The 20,051-nt window shown below is 35.9% G+C and overlaps 3 protein-coding genes across 7 annotated transcripts; all 3 read left to right on the top strand.

Annotated features, from left to right (window-relative positions):
• Nucleotides 1–1,227: 1,227 nt before the first annotated feature.
• Nucleotides 1,228–5,993, top strand: LOC113039101 (gastrula zinc finger protein XlCGF7.1). Of its 2 annotated transcripts, none has more exons than XM_026197001.1 (3): nucleotides 1,228–1,341; nucleotides 4,572–4,740; nucleotides 4,906–5,993. In XM_026197001.1, the coding sequence occupies exons 2-3, from the start codon at nucleotides 4,683–4,685 to the stop codon at nucleotides 5,811–5,813; spliced, it is 966 nt and encodes a 321-aa protein (XP_026052786.1). In that variant the 5' UTR covers nucleotides 1,228–1,341; nucleotides 4,572–4,682; the 3' UTR covers nucleotides 5,814–5,993. The 2 variants fall into 2 exon arrangements, with proteins under 2 accessions (XP_026052786.1, XP_026052785.1); XM_026197000.1 differs by having other exon boundaries at nucleotides 1,239–1,341; nucleotides 4,621–4,740.
• On the top strand, nucleotides 1,243–19,263 carry LOC113039100 (gastrula zinc finger protein XlCGF7.1-like). 3 transcript variants are annotated; one of them, XM_026196998.1, is made up of 3 exons: nucleotides 1,243–1,341; nucleotides 13,240–13,407; nucleotides 17,888–19,263. In XM_026196998.1, exons 2-3 carry the CDS (start codon nucleotides 13,350–13,352, stop codon nucleotides 18,799–18,801), a joined length of 972 nt encoding a protein of 323 aa, XP_026052783.1. In that variant the 5' UTR covers nucleotides 1,243–1,341; nucleotides 13,240–13,349; the 3' UTR covers nucleotides 18,802–19,263. The 3 variants fall into 3 exon arrangements, with proteins under 3 accessions (XP_026052783.1, XP_026052784.1, XP_026052782.1); XM_026196999.1 differs by lacking the exons at nucleotides 1,243–1,341; nucleotides 17,888–19,263 and adding exons at nucleotides 11,190–11,515; nucleotides 13,604–14,403 and having other exon boundaries at nucleotides 13,288–13,407; XM_026196997.1 differs by lacking the exons at nucleotides 1,243–1,341; nucleotides 13,240–13,407 and adding exons at nucleotides 16,030–16,110; nucleotides 17,346–17,465 and having other exon boundaries at nucleotides 17,888–19,262.
• On the top strand, nucleotides 7,269–8,884 carry LOC113039102 (gastrula zinc finger protein XlCGF7.1-like). Of its 2 annotated transcripts, XM_026197003.1 has the most exons (3): nucleotides 7,269–7,430; nucleotides 7,554–7,752; nucleotides 7,875–8,884. In XM_026197003.1, the coding sequence occupies exons 2-3, from the start codon at nucleotides 7,695–7,697 to the stop codon at nucleotides 8,687–8,689; spliced, it is 873 nt and encodes a 290-aa protein (XP_026052788.1). In that variant the 5' UTR covers nucleotides 7,269–7,430; nucleotides 7,554–7,694; the 3' UTR covers nucleotides 8,690–8,884. The 2 variants fall into 2 exon arrangements, with proteins under 2 accessions (XP_026052788.1, XP_026052787.1); XM_026197002.1 differs by lacking the exon at nucleotides 7,269–7,430 and having other exon boundaries at nucleotides 7,466–7,752.
• Nucleotides 19,264–20,051: the final 788 nt, after the last annotated feature.

Below are 20,051 nucleotides of genomic sequence, written 5' to 3'. Positions count from 1 at the left end.
AATCATTTGAGTCAGTTTGGGGATCACAAATCATTTGAGTCAGTTCGGGAGTTCTGAGCGGGATCGCAAATCATTTGAATCAGTTCGGGAGTTCGGAGCGAGATCGCGAATCATTTGAATCAGTTCGACAGTTCGAAGCGGGTTCGCGAATCATTTGAGTCAGTTTGGAGATCGCGAATCATTTGAATCAGTTCGGGAGTTCGTAGCGGGATCGCGAATCATTTGAGTCAGTTATTGGGATCGCGAATCATTTGAGTCAGTTTGGGAGTTCGGAGCGGGATCGCGAATCATTTGAGTCAGTTATTGGGATAGCGAATCATTTGAGTCAGTTTGGGAGTTCGGAGCGGGATCGCGAATCATTTGAGTCAGTTATTGGGATCGCGAATCATTTGAGTCAGTTTGGGAGTTCGGAGCGGGATCGCGAATCATTTGAGTCAGTTATTCGGATCGCGAATCATTTGAGTCAGTGAGGGAGTCCATAGCGGGTTCGCGAATCATTTGAATCAGTTCGGGAGTTCGTAGCGGGTTCGCGAATCATTTGAGTCAGTTTGGGGATCGCAAGTCATTTGAATCAGTTTGGGAATTCGGAGCGGGATCACGAATCACAAAAGATTCGCGCTCGTAAATTTTCAAATTGGCCATAACCTTTAATTCGCCAGGTGGCAAGGCTTTTTTTTTAGGTAGATCCCCGGTAGATCCGCCCCTGCAAGACATGAATCTCTTAGTTCCTCACAAAAAAGAACCAAAAAGACTTGCACCTGCCCTCATTGCCCTCATTGTGTGTGTGTAACACATTTCATTTACCTGTGTCAGCTTTCTGGCATGCAATGTGTTAAAATAATGAACTTTTACTAATTAATTTAGAAACTAATCAAATCACCAAACCTGTATTGTATATGCATCACATGAGATTTAATATTGTATATAAATGTGTACTTTAGCAAGCTGTTCCTAAAAACTGATGTTTTCTCCCACAACATATTTGTTTTACATTTCATTACTGACTATAAAAACATACATTATGTGATTATATGCCATCATATCTGTCTGCACCATTAAAGTTCCAGTTAAGAAATTACTCCTATTGAATATCTTCTGGCATTGTAGTCATGTTAAAAAAGTTATGCTACGATGTCTTTATGTTCTCCTTTATCTGCAGAACCACGTGACACCCAGCTCCCCTTCTCTGGATGAAACTGGAGCTGATGGGTGGAGTTATGTTTAGTGATAAAGTTAGGTTGTGTTTGGTTCGTCTAGTTCCACCCATTGACTCTGTGAGCAGAACCTCTTTTTGAATCCATCTTGGATCCTAACTGATTTAAAATTGCTGTTTATCAGACTGTGAGTATCCTTCATTTATTTGATCATATATCGGAAGAAATGTAAATCTGACAGTGTATGTGTGTAGGCTATAAATGCATTGACATCAAGTTCGAACACTGTACGATTCCCGACAGAATGAGTCTTAAGAGTCGGTTCAGTTTAGTGAATCAAAAACAATCACTGTGTCTGCGGTTACTGCTACAACTCTCATATTGAATCCTAATAAATTACTTCCCTCGTGTCCGATTAAGAAGTAACTAGTTTTCGACTAGTATTTCACAAACCTGTAAAGAGGAAATTGTTTCTGTTTGAGCCAAATAGGCAACATAATAACTTAGCTTGTTTGTTTAGTATTGGAAATTTGATTATAGGATGCTTTTCTCCATCCATATTTTGAACAAATTAATTTTCTAAGCCTGACTCTTCTGAGGTGATACTCTAGACTATTATTGTAATTATTAACAATTGTATCTACAGCCACTTGCATCATGTGTAGAGAAAAGTCATAAAAATGTACTTGAGTTTACAATTAATCATAAGGTTTCATGACCAATTAACCATTTGAAAAAAAAAACACCCCAAAACATAATAAATGACATTCATATAACGTGTTTTAAATATCTAATATTTATTTTATATGATATATTTGTAAATATTCATTTATTTTTATATGTTCAATATTCCTAAATTTTAAATATCCCTTTCCAAAATATTTTTATAGCAAGGATTTTTTTTGATACTACAGAGGTATGAACTGTGTATTAAATAAGAACCTGATATGATTCCAGCCCAGATGCCAGATTCATTTAGATTTTATCCAGCTGGTAATCATTAATGGAGATGGAGTTTTGGTTTAACTGGTTTCTTAACAATTTAACATCCAGATCATCTCATTTATGATCTCATCAGAGCTCAGAGACTCACAAACGCTGTGTCGGGGTTTTCTGGTCACATGACCCATGCCACTTCACTTTACATATCGAGACTAGAATAAAGAAGTCTTTGGTCAGGATCCGTAAGGGTTGAGAGTTAAATCTGGAAGAAAAATTGAAATTACACGCCAGTCCACAGCAGAACAGAATTCTTCCAATTCTTTCAGTCTTTCTCATGTTATAGTGACTGCTGTGAAATGTAAATAATTTTACCCAACATTATGCCAAACATAAAGGGAAAAAACAAGATTTAAGATTCTTAATGAACCTTCAGTAAAACTTGCTGGGGCCGTTTGCATGAATTGCTTAGTCTTAAATATTTATGGTGTAACAGCAATGAGCGGATGGTATTCAACCATCTGTTCCATATGAATGAATCCTGACTCCCTAACACATTCTGCACTCAAAGACCAGAGCGTGAGTTAAAGAAAAAACAAGGACCTTCATTTTACAACATCTTCCAACATAAATCACCACCCGGGCTCCGCCATGGCGGCAACATTCTGGCGTGGATGAGAATTATAACACCTTGGAGACTATCCAGAAGATACAAGAGCGAGCTTCAAAGGAAAGACAAACACCCGCCCTTTTCACTCACGGCGTTATCACACATTCCACAGAACAGACACACACACACATTCACAAACAGGCACAAGCATTTTTGGCTAGCCCATGGACCGTTTTCCATAAAACTACTTCTAGATGTATTTTAATGTCTCCCTTTATGTGCTCAAATGTATGTATGTGGCATAGTGGAATATATAAATGTTACTGTGTGTTTAGTCAAACTTTATATTCATGTAGTTAGGAACAACCCTTGTATCTCTGTATACTTGATTTGCAAAATCATAGTTTTTGGTGTCTGTATAATCGTAAAAACAAGACATTAACGAATCTTGATAGCAAATTACAAAAAGATGCATTGTTTCCGAGGAACAATCTTGCTTAGGAAAAATGTTCAAAATCAGGGCGCAAATCAGCAAACAAAGAAGATTTTTCCCGCCTCAGTTTCTTACACTTCATTGGTTCATACGGAAAGACTTCGTTCAATTGTCTTCACGAGCCAAACGAACTTAAGTCTAATCATCTTTCGGCAAAGTTTACATTCACGTTAACCATCGAGCTCGCGTTTTTATTAAATCCCATAATTAGCTTGAATTGAATTGTTTTATTGCTCATTGAGATCGAAGTCCCTGAATCGTGTGATCTAAGCTACGAGCTTTGTTTTATATGAATTATTTCAGTAATCTTATTAGTACAGACACAGAAAATATTGTTTTTCCTGATCAGAAGATTAATATTTCTTGGAGTTTTTAAGAAGGGTATTTTTATTGAATTTGATAAGGAAGTCTCCTTTGATTACCAACCTAATCCTAGATTAACTTAAATTAAATCCAGTAAAGGTTACCTTTAAATGATTAAATATTCCCTCTTTGGGTAATTTAATATTTGGAAGCAATAAACATGTTATATTCATAGACTTATGAATATTCACTTCATTTGAGTTAATTATTCCCCAGAAAGTGATTGTTGCTACATGGCTTTTTAAAATCAATTACAAAACGGTAGATTGGACCAATGTGAATTGTAAAAGTAAAGTTAATTACCTCATGGCTAAGTGCTAGTTGGTCAAACTGGTACATAAACCACAGTCTTACCATAGTGTTTCTGCAGTTGGCCCCTGGTGGGAGAGAAGTGAGATTTTGCACGAGGTACTCAAAATGTATTTCTTTCATTTCAGGTGAACTTTTTGTCAATCGTGGTTCATGAAATGACTCCAAATCTAAAGTTTGCCAGCTGTGCATGCATTCATTTTATTTGCTGGGATGCATTTACATGTGACTGTCTGTTATTTACATTTACATTTAATCATTTAGCAGACGCTTTTATCCAAAGCGACTTACAAATGAGAACAGTAGAATTAAAATCAGATCAACAAGAGAACAACAACAGTACCCTGACAAGTCTCAGTTAGTCTAGTACAGAACCCATATCCAGTTTTTATTTTATTTATTTTTTTATGAAAGACAATAAAAGAAAGAAAAGTGCCATTTGTGCATTTAACTTGACCATTGTCCAATTCCTGAAAAAAAGGACTCTTAAAAGTCAGAAAAAAATCAGCCTTAGCGATTACAGAATCAGATTTGCTTTAATTGTCTCTTATTTTCACACATTGAACTGATCTCTGATTGCAGCAATCATCCCTCAGTTATAGTGTATTTAAATGACTATTTGAGTGAAACACTTAAAGCTGGATGATTGAGAGTGATTGTGAGTGTTTGAGCATCTGCTAAATGAGCTCCACTGACTCCACAGACGTTCATGAGAGTTTAAATCCTGGGGAATATTCCCATCTTCCACACAGTTGAAGAAGCAGCAAGCAGGAGGAATTACTCCAGGAGAAACTACTGAAATACTATTGGAAAGATGGAGTTTGAGGAAGAACCCTGCAGAATGAGAGATGAAGATCCAGAGGTACAAACAGGTTGGTGTTTCCCTTCATTCTCTTTAATGACTGGTGAAGTGCATTGAGATTAAAACTGATATACTTCTTTAAATAAATATTGTGAATTTAATTTGTTGGTTTTAGACTTGATGGAAACAAATAAAGACAAATGGCACCAATTTAAAAAAATTAATCTTTTCACAGATGAAGATGGAAAGGATGTCGGGCAAAAACAAGCTAGAAAAAATGGAGCCAAAAAACCCTTCACCTGCTCTGATTGTGGAAAGAGTTATTCGCGTAAACCAGACCTTAACAGACACATGAGATTTCACACTGGAGAACGGCTGTTCACATGCACTCCGTGTGGGAAAGTTTTCGCAGATAAAGGAAAGCTGGATGTACATATGAGAGTTCACACTGGAGAAAGACCGTTCACATGCACTCAGTGTGGACAGAGTTACATACATAAACCAGATCTTAAGAGACACATGAGAGTTCACACTGGAGAGAAGCCTTACACATGCACTCAGTGTGGGAAGAGTTTCATTGACACACAAAGCTTAAAATCGCACATGAAAGCTCACACTGGAGAAAAACCGTTCACCTGCACTCAGTGTGGAAAGAGTTTCGTATCCCAAAGCTTTCTTAAAGATCATCTTCTCTCTCACACCGGAGTGAAGTCGTTCAGATGTGATCAGTGTGATAAAACATTCGCTATGGCAACAAACTACAGGAGACATCTTAAAGTTCATGCCGGTGTGAAGCCTCACTTTTGTTCTTTTTGTGGGAAGACTTTTATACATCTGCAAAAGTTAAAAGAGCATGAGCGTATTCATACTGGCCTGAAACCTTATGCATGCTTGGACTGTGGAAAGAGCTACACTACATCGAGTGGATTAAAAACACACCAGATGATTCACACTGGAGAGAAACCTTACATGTGCTCACACTGTGACAAGTGTTTTGCTGTTTTATCATCTCTGAAAAGCCATGAGAGAGTTCATACTGGAGAGAAGCCCTACCAGTGCTCTTCATGCGGGAAGTATTTTGCTTACCATCCAGGTCTGCACGCTCATATTAAAAAAAAGCGTTGCCCAAAGTTGCCCAAGTGAGAAATGTTTGAGATTCATCATATTTGGTATCAACTCTTGAAAAATGAAAAGATTTAAAATCAGTCAAGTTTGGCTATGGGGTTTGTTACTGAATTCTTTTATTGTGTATACGCCCTCTTGAATGTATTCTGATTGCATGTTTTGAAATAAATGAGAATTAAAAGGAACAAAAATACATGACTCATTTAAGTCAAGTCACTTTTATTGTCACATCACCACACAGCACATGTGCCTTGGTGAGTGAAATTCTTTTGAGCTTGCTCCAGAAATTGCAGAAACAATTAGCATACAGTATAACCATACAGACTTCAACAGGTGAAAATGCAATATGCACATACATATAGTCAGTACACACAGTGTACTATTAGACATAATTACAGTGAACACTACACAAAGAACGTACACGTTCTACGTTATGTAAACATATATACACATAAAAATATGCTAAGGTGCATGAGCGTGGATGTCCTGGAGGGAGGGAAACTTACCTCCAATAATGTGGATGGCAGTTTGCATGTTAATGCCGAGGAACTTGAAGCTGCTTACCCGCTCCACAGGTGTCCTGTCGATGGTGATGGGTGTGTGTTCTCTGCTCTGTCTCCTGAAATCCACCACCAGCTCCTTGGTTTTGTCGATGTTGAGTGAGAGGTGGTTCTCCTGACACCATTTAGTCAGGGTGGTCACCTCCTCTCTGAAGGCCGTCTCATCGTTGTCGGTGATCAGGTCTATGACCGGTGTGTCATCAGTGAATTTGACAATGACGTTGGAGCTGTGTGTGGCTGTACAGTCATGTGTGTACAGGGAGTACAGGAGCGGGCTCAGGACACAGCCCTGAGGAGCACCAGTGTCGAGGGTCAGCGGGAATGAAGTATTGTTGCCTATTCTCCAGGATCCAGCTACACAGATATCTGTTTAGTCCCAGAGTCTGCAGCTTTGCAACAAATGTGGCAGGCACTATGGTGTTAATTGCTGAGCTGTTTAAGATTGGTTTGCCAACCGCCATTAAACTTGAAAAGAAGAAGAAGAAGAATTGCTGAGCTGTAATCCACAAACCGCATTCTCACACAGGTGTTCTTAATTTCCAGGTGCGAGAGAGCAGTGTGTAGGGTGAAAGCAATAACATCATCTGTATAGGATCCAATGAGGCAATGTCATTTAATGACATATAAAGCGTTTTAACATTGTATTCATTTTATATTATATTTAAACATAATTAAAGACGATTAAATTGGTTATAACGATTGAATGAAATCCATGTTTTATTCAGCAGTGAAATATTAATCGATCTAGTATTAAAAAGAGTAAATTAAATTTAAGGTCATCTGCGCTTTTATCTTATATGGTTATTTCTTATAGAAATTATCTTGAATGAAAAAATAGCGTCAATCCTCAGAATAATTTCATTTGAATTTGAAGTTTTGACAATAATTTGACAGTGCCACACATTTGACCCTAGATTGAGAAACTGGTTTGCTATTATATGCCATTATGAGTTTTTGTTGCATTTACACAGTTTTGACCAGAAGGCGTCACCAGCGCGTGGTGTTTACAGCGCCTTGAAACACTGAATCATTTTTTGCGAATCAATTGGTTAAATTGATTCGAAGCTTCGAAAAGGTAAGTTTATTGTATTCACTCACTATCGACTGGCGGCTTCTGTGTTCTCTCGCGCGAAACACGACGTTCTAAAAACGCGAAATCTTACGTTTTTTCCCCCTCTTTTCCTCTGCTTATTTAAAGCTGGATGATTGAGTGTTATCATCTGCTCCACTGTCGTTTATGAGATTAAATCCTGGGGAATATTCCCATTTTGCCACAGCTGAAGAAGAAGCAATCAGGAGGAATTACTCCAGGAGAAACTACTGACATACTATTGGAAAGATGGAGTTTGAGGAAGAACCCTGCAGAATGAGAGATGAAGATCCAGAGAAACAAACAGGTTGGTGTTTCCCTTCAGGGACATCAAGATGAAAACTGACATAAAATATAGAAATACTAGCCTAGTAGACAACATTAGCCTGGACTTGTGCTTAATTAAGTGCTTAATTGTGTTAATTTTAGACTCAATGGAAGACAAACAACATCAGTTTCAAAAAACCCATAATTTCACAAATGAAGACGGAAACATTGTTTCACAGACTGAAATGAACTTCACATCAAAAAGGGCTCGCAAGGCAGCTGGAAAAGGTTCTCTCGCCTGCACCGAGTGTGGAAGAAGTTTCAATAATAGATCCAATCTTATGAGACACATGCGATTTCATGCTGGAGAAAAGCCGTTCGCATGCACCCAGTGTGGAAAGAGTTTCGTTCTGAAAGGAGGATTGAATCGACACCTGCAAGTTCACACTGGAGAAAAACCATTCACATGCACTCAATGCGGAAAAGGTTTCACATCCAAAAGCAATCTGAGGGATCATCTGCGCGCTCACGCTGGAGTGAGATCATTCAGCTGTGATCAGTGTGAAAAAACCTATGTTTTTGAAACCAACTTAAAAGAGCATCTTAAAATACACACTGGTGTGAAGCCTTACACTTGCAGTTTTTGTGGAAAGAGGTTTTCCGTAGTGAAAAGCTTACAGTATCACCAGAGTATTCATACTGGAGTGAGACCGTATCTGTGCTTTGACTGCGGGAAGACCTTCAGTTCGCCAGGCAACTTAAAAACACACCAGAGGATTCACACTGGAGAGAAACCATACAAGTGCTCTCACTGTGGAAAGAGTTTCTCTCATTCACCAACCTTGAGAGATCATGAGAGAATTCACACTGGAGAAAAGCCGTATCAGTGCTCCTCGTGCGGACAGAGTTTCGCTCGCTCCTCTAATCTACTGATTCATAAGAAAAAGCGTTGTCTGAGTGAGCAAAAGATTTTGTGAAAGAGTTGCAAGTCAATTAAAGCTCTGTTAATGTTTATGTGTTGTTCAATGGTGTTAGAAACTCATGCACTGAGGGTGAAAATGTTAAAATCATTCAGTTTTGGCTTGGGGTAGTTATGGTTAAATAGGTTTATTCATAGTGAAACCATTTATTATTTATAATGTTGTGTGATGTACTGATTTGAGAAATAAAAAGGAAGAAAACTCAAGTGTCTTATTAAATGAATACATTTACTTCTGATTACACTTGATCAAATAGTTTTACACAAAAATCTGCAGTGGATCTTTCTCAATTTAGGCGAGACACTGCAGGTGAATAGGGTAAAAAAAATGTAATAATCTTTGTCACCTTACTAAGTTGATTGATATGTTCTAATATGCAAATGAGGCTTTATTTGATGAAATATGTGCTAATTTACAAACTTTTCTAGTATAAAAAGTCAGATTCAAAATTCTTGTTATATTTTTTTTGACATATTAGAGGCAGATGTTTTTACAGAGGGAGTTCTGTGTCTGTTTTTGTCACTCCATAATTCAGAAAATACTGTTGCACAGCTAGAAAACAATATATTTTCACAATTTTTAGGGGAATAAATTGTTGTATATAATCCAGAAAATCGTATATGAAGAAATCCCTCTGTAAAAACCGTCAGAATATACACAGGAATAAATATGTAATGTTTGGTGTGTGTAAGTGCCACTGAAGTGGAGATTTATGGCTCCGTGTTGGAGAAAAAACAGCATTATTTATTACCCCGTGAGTACGTTTATGGAAATTGTGAGGAGGCACAGTTTAGGAAATGAGGAGCACCTGAAAAAAAAATTCCTCATATTAAATTAATTTCTTCGTGTTTTTGAATACAGCAGTAGCTGATGCTGTTATACATGTATATACAATGATGTGAGAATTGAAGAAATTATAGTTTAACAGTGCTGGAAATCTACAGCTCTTTTAATATATAATAATAACGACACTTTTCAGAAGACATAGACTAAAAAAACCTTTAGAAAATAACAGTTATGTACAGTAGATGAACACTACACTGATTTGATGCTTGAGACTATAGTCAGTCTGGTTACATTTTACACCATTTTTGCTCCCTTAACACTACTGTATAAAACTATAGGTTATACTATAAGTGCAAACTAGTTTTGATTAAATCTCAACACTGAAATTCTATCCACTGACATTTAACATTGATTTTGCCATACAATATAGTCACAGTCTAACTGAGATTATTTCAGTCTGTTAAGTAGCAGTGATACAGGTGAAATGTGTATGTATGTCAATGTCTGTGGATGCCCTTCAAAAAAAAAAAAATAGTTTTGACCTTAATCAAATATGTGTGGTCTGTGTTTATGGCAACTCTTCAGTGAAATACCTGTTATACCAACTAATGTTTATGATTGTAGAACAATTCGATAGACACTGGACAAGGAAGTCAGGGGTGGCGAAAAAGGCTCTTTATTAACTCAAAATAAAACGGGATAAAAAAAAAAGTAAACTGCACGCAAAAAAAACTTGGCTCAGCTCTGGCTCTTCCTGCGATCCAGTTACCTCCACCTTTCCCCGGTCTGCTGGGCGCTTATTACTCCTCTCTTCACAATCACTGGAATTACAAACAGGTGTTAATCATAAATCATTTGCCCTCCTTATTCCCGTTCGTCCCCACATTCTTTCTCCCGCTGCAGCTTTCCGCCTTCCCACGTCCACCTCGCCACAATGATCATTTAAGATCTGAACTTATATGTTCATAGTATGTCTCATACCAGTTTTTTGGTCTCGCTTCTCAGAATAACTTCCATTAGTTTCTTTAAGAAGCTGTTATATAGTTTGCAGTTGAACATATTTTCCTCTTGATGGCGCCATTTGTTTTGAATTTTAACCTTGTGATCTTTAGGTCTTTTTGTCTGACCCCGCATGAGCTCGCGGTGCGCGTGCCCGTGTAATTTTGGGCCAGCACCCCCCACACCCATTATCCCTTACCGCACCATAAAATAAAATAACAATATGTTGGTGATCATCAGTGCAACAGGTTTGGAGATGTTTATTAGGTTTTGACGCCGACCCTGCGCTTTAGCATACAGGAAAATACATGAAGCAGTTCCTTCAAATTGTAGATTTAATGTTTTCCCTTTATTTTTGACCAGATACATGCAGCCTTACTGAGCAGAAGAGATTTGTTTCAAAATCCATAAATAAAAATAAAAAAAATCACTGGCTCCTTTTGAATGGTGGTGTATACTATTTTAGCCTATATTTTATTTATAATATATTTTAAAGCCTGTATTTAGCCTACGTACTGTTAAACTACATTTTATTTTTATATATTATACGTATATTATAAAATTACATTGCATGAGCCAGGTACTGTTAAACTTCATTGTAGGCTACATTAGGCCACCTTTGTTTTATAAATGTCACTTGACATTACTGACATTTGATTGGACTGGACTTCAAGTATCATTATTATTAGTTTTCCAAGGCGCAAACAACTAAAATAATAATAATAACGTGCTAATCGTGTTTATTGTTTTAAACGGAAGCCGCGTTCTATTTCTGACGCACTGCACGCGCTACAAATAGACGCGGAAAGTTCGCTTTGATGCATCTACTGTAGTTAGAACATTGCAGATCATTTTATTTTGCAAGTCTCCGCTCATACAGCTTTGCTGTAAACTTGCCTTGACCTAAACATCCCCAAAACACCTCCTTTTTTTGTTGCTTTTTTTTTTTACGTCACGAGAGTGTGGACTCAGAGGAAGACCACGAGGATTTTTGGGCTGAGATTTGGGACAGAGCCGATATCTGCTGTACATCAGACTGTAAGTAGCTTACATTAATTGTAATATTTGCTGGAGAAATCTAAATTTGAATATTTATTAATTTGATATAGCTTGAACAGTGTCTGATTTATGAACGACACTTATGACTCTGTTCATTTTAGTGAATCAATCAGTCGTGGCAGGCAGAACCTGATTTTACCAAGTGAGACATGTTCCTGGGACAACATCTTTTTTGATCCTGGAACAACATTGTGATTAACCAATCAGATTTGAAGAACCAGTTTATAGATTTTGTGAAGTTTACGCTTAAAATCACTGTTTGTTGCCTGTACATCAGTGTCATTCATCTATCATTTCCTCTGATTTTAGGGATTACTCATGGTTAGGGTTAGGTTTAGGTGTAGGGAAATGGAAATCTGTCAATACTGACATTTATATTGTCTGATTGTTTGTATACACAGCAACTTGTGAAGATTGTAAGTTGTGCAAAACAATATAAGGAATGCATGAATTGTTGTAAACGTGCTGGCAATTTGTGCAAAAAACTTAAAGCTGGATGATTGAGAGTTATTGTGAGTGTTTGAGTAATCCTAATAAATTACTTCCCTCGTGTCCGATTAGAAGTAACCTATGTTTTCCGACAAGTATTTCACAAAACGTGTAAATAGGAAATTAGATCTGTTTGAGCAAAATAGGCTACTTAATAATTTAGCTTGTTTGTTTAACATTGGACATTTGAGTAAAAATGCTTTTCTCCGTCCATATGCTGAACAAATGAATTTTCTTAGTCTGATTGTTAGGAGGTGACACACTAGACTAGACTATTATTATAATTATTAATAATAATTGTATTTATTGTATCTACAGCCACTTGCATCATGTGTAGAGAAAAGTCATTAAAAATTAATTAAGTTTACAATTAATCATAAGGTTTCATGACTGAAAATATGTGAAAAAACACCCCAAAATATATTAAATGATATTCATATAATGTGTGTTAAATATCTAATATTTATCGTATATTATATATTTTTAAATATTCATATATTTCTATATGTTCAGTATTCCTAGATTTTAAAGATCCCTTTCCAAAAAAATTTTATAGCAAGGATTTTTGATGCTAGTTTACATCCAGATCATCTCATTTATAATACAGAGCTCAGAGACTCAGATTGTGTCTGGGTTTTCTGGTCACATGACCAATGCCACTTCGCTTACATATCCAGACTAGAACAAATAAATCTTTGGTCAGGATCCGTGGGGGTCAAGAGTTACATCTGAAAGAAATATTTAACCGCCACTCCACAGCAGAACAGAATTCTTCAAATTCTTTCAGTCTTTCTGATAAATCATATACTGTAGATTTTCTTAATGAACCTTCAGTAAAACTTAGGGGCCGGTTGCATGAATTACTTAGTCTTAAATATTTATGGCTTTTTAAATTCAGTTACAAAACAGTAGATTGGACCAATTTGAATTGTAAAAGTAAAGCTAATCACCTCTTGGGTCAAACTGGTAACTAAGCCACAGTCTTACCATAGTGTTCATGCTCTTAAATGTCAGAAACAAATCAGCCATAGCAATTACAGATTTGCTCTATTTGTCTCTTATTTTCACACATTGAACTGATCTCTGATTGCAGCAATCATCCCTCAGTTATAGTTAATTTAAATGACTATTTGAGTGAAACACTTAAAGCTGGATGATAGAGAGTGATTGTGAGTGTTTGAGCATCTGCTAAATGAGCTCCACTGACTCCACAGCCGTTCATGAGAGTTTAAATCCTGGGGAATATTCCCATCTTCCCACAGCTGAAGAAGAAGCACGCAGGAGGAACTACTCCAGGAGAAACTACTGAAATACTATTGGAAAGATGGAGTTTGAGGAAGAACCCTGCAGAATGAGAGATGAAGATCCAGAGGAACAAACAGGTTGGTGTTTCCCTTCAGGGACATCAAGATGAAAACTGACATAAAACAATACGTCTAAAACTATACATTAGATTGCTAAATAGAGGTTTACTTGCATTAACTTTTGTCCCTTTCAATTAATATTATATTGAGGAATACATTTTCTATTTAGAATTGATGGAAATGAATAAAAACTTATATACATTTTTTTTCACAGATAAAGCTGGAAACAATATTTCTCAGACCAAAAAGAATTTCACGCAAAAACGAGCTGAAAAAACTGGAGTCAAAGATTCAATCACCTGCTCCGAGTGTGGAAAAAGCTACTCGCGAAAATACGAACTTAAACAACACATGAAAATTCACACCCGAGAGAATCTGTTCACATGCTCTCAGTGTGGAAAGGATTTTGTTGACAAAAAAAGCTTGACCAGACATCTAATGGTTCACACTAGAGAAAAACCGTTCAAATGCACTCAGTGTGTGAAGTGTTTCAGAGACAGAAGCGCTCTCAAAGATCATCTGGATGCTCACGCTGCAGTGAGATCATTCAGCTGTGATCGGTGTGATAAAACATTTGTCTTGGCATCACACCTTAAAACACACCTTAAAGTAGTTCATGCTGGTCTGAAGCCTCACATTTGCTCTCTTTGTGGAAAGAGTTTTGCTCGACCGTACTCATTAAAAGAGCACCAGAATATTCACACTGGTATGAAACCTTACATATGTGACTGTGGGAAGAGCTTTACTGCACAAAGTAATTTATTAGAACACCAGAAGATTCACACTGGAGAGAAACCTCACAAATGCTCACATTGTGGAAAGAGTTTCTTTTTCTCTAAGGCCTTGAAAGATCATGAGAGAGTTCACACTGGAGAAAAGCCGTACCAGTGCTCTTTATGTGGGAAGACTTTCGCTCACTACCCCAATCTGTTTGTTCACAAGAAAAAGCCTTGCCCACCGGTGTTTAAGTGAGAGAAACATTTGTGTAACTGGCAAAATCAGTCCATCATATATTCACACATAAATATATATATAAATATATATATATATATATATATATATATATATATATATATATATATATATATATAGAAGTGATGCATATTTAAAAGATGGTATTATATTGAAATGTTAATGTGCTGTTATTATCTCTCACAGTCTGCATGAACATATGTTAAAAATCAGTAGTAGTTTATGGTTGCTTTATTATGATTATATTGTTTATTTTATCTATTTTCTTTTCATCTTTGTGTAATTTGAAATTAAAAGCAACAAAAGTATTTACACAACTCTTTTAACAGATAAATGTACTTTAATTTTCATTAAATGTTTAACATCGTATTCATCATTGCTTTTTTACTATTCTGTTTGTGTGTGTGTGTGTGTGTGTTTACTGCATTTATTTTCATCAAGCAATTCAGGAGGAGATTCTGCCATCTAGAGGATAAAATATGAACTAACTTTTAAATCAGTTTATTTCAATATAACAAGCAACCTCTAAAAACTAAAGACATTTATTGTAGGAAAAAATGAATACCGGTGAAAATCCACGGTTCTCTGTACCAATTTCGGTACCAAAGCAAACACAAAAATATGCTAATTAAAAAAAATTATAACTTTTTAGCACTAAAAATAAAACCAATGGCATTCTATATACTTATTTACAATTTTGTTTGAAGTTTTTCTACAAGTAATTATGAAAAACAGTTTAACAAGTTAATTTAATTTGTAATGTAAACACATTTTATTTTTGGTAACTAAAGGGGATTTGCTATTAAAATTAAAACATTGAAGAAATATTGTGATTTATTTCTTTAAAAAAATATATTTTTTCAACAGTAGTAGTAGCAGTAGTAGTAGCAGTATCACATACATTTTACTAAACAATAGTAATATTTCTAATATTTTAACTGAACTTAATACTGGTGGTGATGCTTAAGATATTTTTGGTCATTAAGGGATTATGTAAAAAAAATAGTAATAGATCATATTAATTATTATTAAAAGATACTACTACTAATTCTACTATTATACTAATGTATATACAATGTTCTATGAATTGATGAGCTTCTGGGTTCATGAATATTAATCACGTTGTCTGCGTTCGGTCAAACTGATTTGCTGAAATCAAAACAGGGACGGTACTATTCAGCGCCAGCCAATGAAATCACCATTTGCGGATTAGCTCCGCCCACTACCGGAGAAACCGGTCCGGTACAGGTTCGCTGTGCGTCCATTGAGATTAACTGATCAATTCAGATCGCTTAATGGAGAGAGAACTCTGAAGCTCAGATGCTGAAATTAATTCAAGCCTCATGCGCTTCAGTCTTTGTAGTAAACAAACCCGCACGTCTCTGCCATTCATTAATTCCCACAGAGACGCGCAGAACACGGATTCATATTTCAAACAACTTTTGCGTCTTAACATTTACAGATACTGGTCCATACGGAGATTTGATTTTATTAATTTATGCTAACTAAATTTTTTAATAAAGAAGCAGCTGTGGCTTTGTTGTAGGTTATTTTATTTATTTATTTATTGTAGAAAAGTCTTTTCCTTTAGTTTCAGTTACATCTTTTACCACTAGAGGGTGCATATGTTCCATTTTACTGATACCTATACACTGATATCTTCCCTTTGAGACACTGAGCATATACATCACAAGTAATGGGTCACGGTGAGCAACCGAACTTTAAAGTTGTGTGCGTTCATGCAGAAAAGTAAGTTTATTTTGCATTCTCTAGCGGAAACATGAATGTTAATAATGTTGATGTTATTGTGTTGATGATACACTAATCTTGTAAGTTAAGCGCATATTTGCACAATATTCGGTTATTTGTTAATCTGTGCTGGGAAGCTAACATGCTAGCATCACAGACACATGCTGCAATTTGTTGTTGTTATTTTTACATATAAATCTGGATCTGTTAGCTATTTTGAGATCGTTTTGATATGCTGTGCTATCATGGTTGTGAATTTGTCAGTAAATTTAAGACCATTGATGATTGTTTAACCTGCATCTGTTCAGATTGGAAGTGTTTAGCAATTTAAGAAAGTTAATAATTACTAATTTTTTTATTTCAGACCATAAATACACGCACAAACAGACTCCAATGCATTTTGCCTGTATAACTTAATGCTCACCAGTGTGGATTGTAAAAACCCAACTCATTAAAGCTTTCTTGGATGTTACTCTCTGAGCCCTTTACTCTCTAACCACCAGTTTTCCAATGTCTATCAGAACAATCCAGAGGTTCCACCTCTACATTTATTTTTGATTGCTGTGGCATGTCAACTGAATTTAAGACTGCTAAGTAATTGCTCAAGTTTCTTTAGATGATGCAAGCTTTTTTCTGAAATGCATCAGAAATGAAGTACACACTAATGGTGAAGTTGCATGACTGTGTATTAGCACTCTGCTTTAAAACTATTTGATTGATGAATAGAGTTTTGAGAAATGGCATGAAGGTTCTGTTATTAGTGCAAAAATTGCAATAATTTTGTCACAGTTTTTGCTTGAACATGTTACACATCTAATCATTTCTTTAATACATTTTCATTTTAATTTTGCAACTTATAAAGCGTTAAAAGTAGTATTCATTTTACATAGTTAAAACTAGTGTATGAAATGGCAAATGGAAATTACGTATGTTTATTTTCATTTTTATTTTGCACCAAACGTTGCACAAATGCATTGCCATTTTACATATTGCATTGTCATTTTGCATATTACATTCCAAATTGAATATTGCTTCCATATGCTTCCATAGCATTTAGCGTCTTCAGCTGAAAATGTATTGATTTACGACACATGGTCTACGCCGCTAGTGGATAAATGTGTGATATGTGAAAAGATATGTGTGCTCCACCTGTGCTAATTATCTGACATGCTTCTCCCAAATCTTGTTAATGAAACCACATTTAAATCCTGGTGAATATTCCCATCTTCCCACAGCTGAAGAAACAGCAATCAGGAGGAACTACTCCAGGAGAAACTACTGACAAACTATTGGAAAGATGGAGTTTGAGGAAGAACCCTGCAGAATGAGAGATGAAGATCCAGAGGAACAAACAGGTTGGTGTTTCCCTTCATTCTCTTTAATGACTGACGAAGAACATTGAGATGTAAACTGACATAGAGCACAAAAGCAGTCTTAAGTCACTGAATTATATTTGTAGCAATAGCACATTGCATGGGTCAAAATGACCTTTTTTCCTTTAATGCCAAAAATCATTAGAGTATTAAGTAAAGATCATGCTCCATGAAGATATTTTGTAACTTTCCTACCATAAAAACTTATTTTTTTTGATTAGTAATATGCATTGCTAAGAACTTCATTTGGACAACTCTAAAGATGAATTATGACCAGTTTTGTGGTTCAGGGCCACACATAACAATACATCTATACTAGGGGACTCAGCAGTGAAGTATGTTTTTGCTCCGTTGTGTTTTTATGTTGTTTCACACTTTTTGATCATTTAATGTTTTGCCTTTAGACTCCGAGAAAGTGAATAAGGACAAGCAGCTTCAGTTTCAAAAACCTTATGTCGCAAATAAAGATGGAAACGCTACCATTTCACAGACTGAACAGAATTTCACACCGGAAAAAAAAACTGTAAAAACTGAAGTCAAAGGATCTTTCACCTGCACCGAGTGTGGAAAGAATTTCACTACTAAAGGAAACCTTAAAGTGCACATAAAAACTCACACTGGAGGAAAAAAGTTCTCATGCACTCTATGCGGAAAGACTTTTGTACACCAATCCAAACTCAAAATACACATGAGAATTCACACTGGAGAGAGGCCGTATACATGCATTCAGTGTGGAAACAGTTTCGTTGTTAAAGGTCACCTTAATGATCACATGAGAATTCACACTGGAGAAAAACCTTTTGCATGTTCTCAATGTGGGAAGAGTTTCCGGTGCAAACACTTCCTCAAAAATCATCTTCTCTCTCACGCTGTAGTGAAATCATTCAGCTGTGATCAGTGTGATAAAACATTTGTTGTGGAATCATGTTTAAGAAGACATCTTAAAGTTCATGCTGGTGTGAAACCTCACATTTGCTCTTTTTGTGAAAAGGCTTTTTCACGACCATGTGCTTTAAAAGAACATGAATGTATTCATACTTGTGTGAAACCTTATATGTGCATTGACTGTGGAAAGACCTTTGCTACACTGAGCATCTTAAAAACGCATGAGATAATTCATATTGGAGAAAGACCTTACGAGTGCTCACTGTGTGGAAAGAGTTTCACTCGCTCCGTATACTTGAAAAATCACGAGCAAGTTCATACTGGAGAAAAGCCATACCAGTGCTCTTCATGTGGGAAGAGCTTCACCAAGGTGTGTAATCTACAGCGGCATCAGAAAAAACATTGCACAAAAGGTATCTTAAGTGATCAATGAATCATTTTTTCCTTAGGTTTACATTAAGTATTGCTTATTAGCTAAAAGCTCATTCTTCTACCTAAAAACAGAAAAACATCTGGTGCTGTTTTTATTTAAAGTGATTCTTCTCATAATATGGAGATCCACAAATACACACTGAGAAAAGATTATATTGCTCAGGAAAAGTGAATTTGATCTGTGCGATTCAGCAGTCAACTAGGCATACATCTTATAGTTAAAATATGTAAAAGATTTCAGATCACACATTGTATGGTTGGTTATACCTTGTATTTTGAAGCACAGTTTGGTAAAAATGTAATAAACAATTTAATTGTTGTTGTGTCTGTGTGACTAATTGGAGGTTCATTAGCATTGCTTTGACAAAAATGTTTAAGTGACATTAATTCTGTCAATGTATGTACAAAATCCAAACAATGGGGAATATGACTAATTGTGAAGGCTGCTGCAATGTAAAAATGAAGTATAACCACTGCATTAAATTTAAAAACCGAGATTAGCTTTTATTTTATTAGGCGTTTCACAAAAGAAAACATTGTTTAATTCTACCTGTCGTTTCAAGGTCATTGTTTAATGTTGTGTTGGAGGACAACAATCTTTGCTAGTGTTACGAAGAAAACATGTATGACGTGTTTTAGTGAAATTAACTGCTGTATTGAAGAGGTGAACTAAATATTAAGATTGGGATTTGTACCAGTAGAGGCATACATTATTTTACAAACCCCTTGCAAATGTTTTATTGACCATATCAAATGCAATTAAAACAATAAATGCAATTAAATAAGAAGTGTCTGTATGTGTTTTGAAATTATTATTATTATTAATTTGCAGTTTTGTTTGTTTTATGGAGAGCTTGTCTAAACAAGCCAATAACGACTACTCAACTTTTTAATTGGGCTACACAAATGTCTTATTGTCTACAAAATACTACAACTGATTCTAGATCAGGTTAAACATTTTAAGCTGGTGCAATGGTTCGCCGTTGTAGTGATGTGGCGTTCATGAGTCGTTCAGATTGAACAAATCTTCTGTATCACTCAGGATTCGTTCATTTCGTGTTGACCGCGCATGCGCAGATCTTGATAATATAAACGCATGGCTCCGATAGGCTATCGATTCACTATTCAATGAGAAACCGTTTCCTAACGAAAGCTGTTTTTTTCAGCGTAGTTAAGCCTCCCATCTATTGACAAACAAACTATTCATAGAGTAAGCTGCAGCTGCAACATTGTTGCTTTTTTTATTTTTTT

Source organism: Carassius auratus, chromosome 21 (assembly GCF_003368295.1).
Source record: "Carassius auratus strain Wakin chromosome 21, ASM336829v1, whole genome shotgun sequence".
In the NCBI taxonomy this organism is placed as follows: Eukaryota; Metazoa; Chordata; class Actinopteri; order Cypriniformes; family Cyprinidae; genus Carassius; species Carassius auratus.
This window is presented reverse-complemented; position numbering and strand designations above follow the sequence as displayed.

Coding starts and splice junctions, on each gene's coding strand:
- LOC113039101 (XM_026197001.1), top strand. CDS start 4,683: ATGGAGTTTGAGGAAGAACCCTGCAGAATGAGAGATGAAGATCCAGAG. Junction 4,741..4,905: donor AGATCCAGAGGTACAAACAG/GTTGGTGTTTCC, acceptor ATCTTTTCACAG/ATGAAGATGGAAAGGATGTC.
- LOC113039102 (XM_026197003.1), top strand. CDS start 7,695: ATGGAGTTTGAGGAAGAACCCTGCAGAATGAGAGATGAAGATCCAGAG. Junction 7,753..7,874: donor AGATCCAGAGAAACAAACAG/GTTGGTGTTTCC, acceptor TGTTAATTTTAG/ACTCAATGGAAGACAAACAA.
- LOC113039100 (XM_026196998.1), top strand. CDS start 13,350: ATGGAGTTTGAGGAAGAACCCTGCAGAATGAGAGATGAAGATCCAGAG. Junction 13,408..17,887: donor AGATCCAGAGGAACAAACAG/GTTGGTGTTTCC, acceptor TTTTGCCTTTAG/ACTCCGAGAAAGTGAATAAG.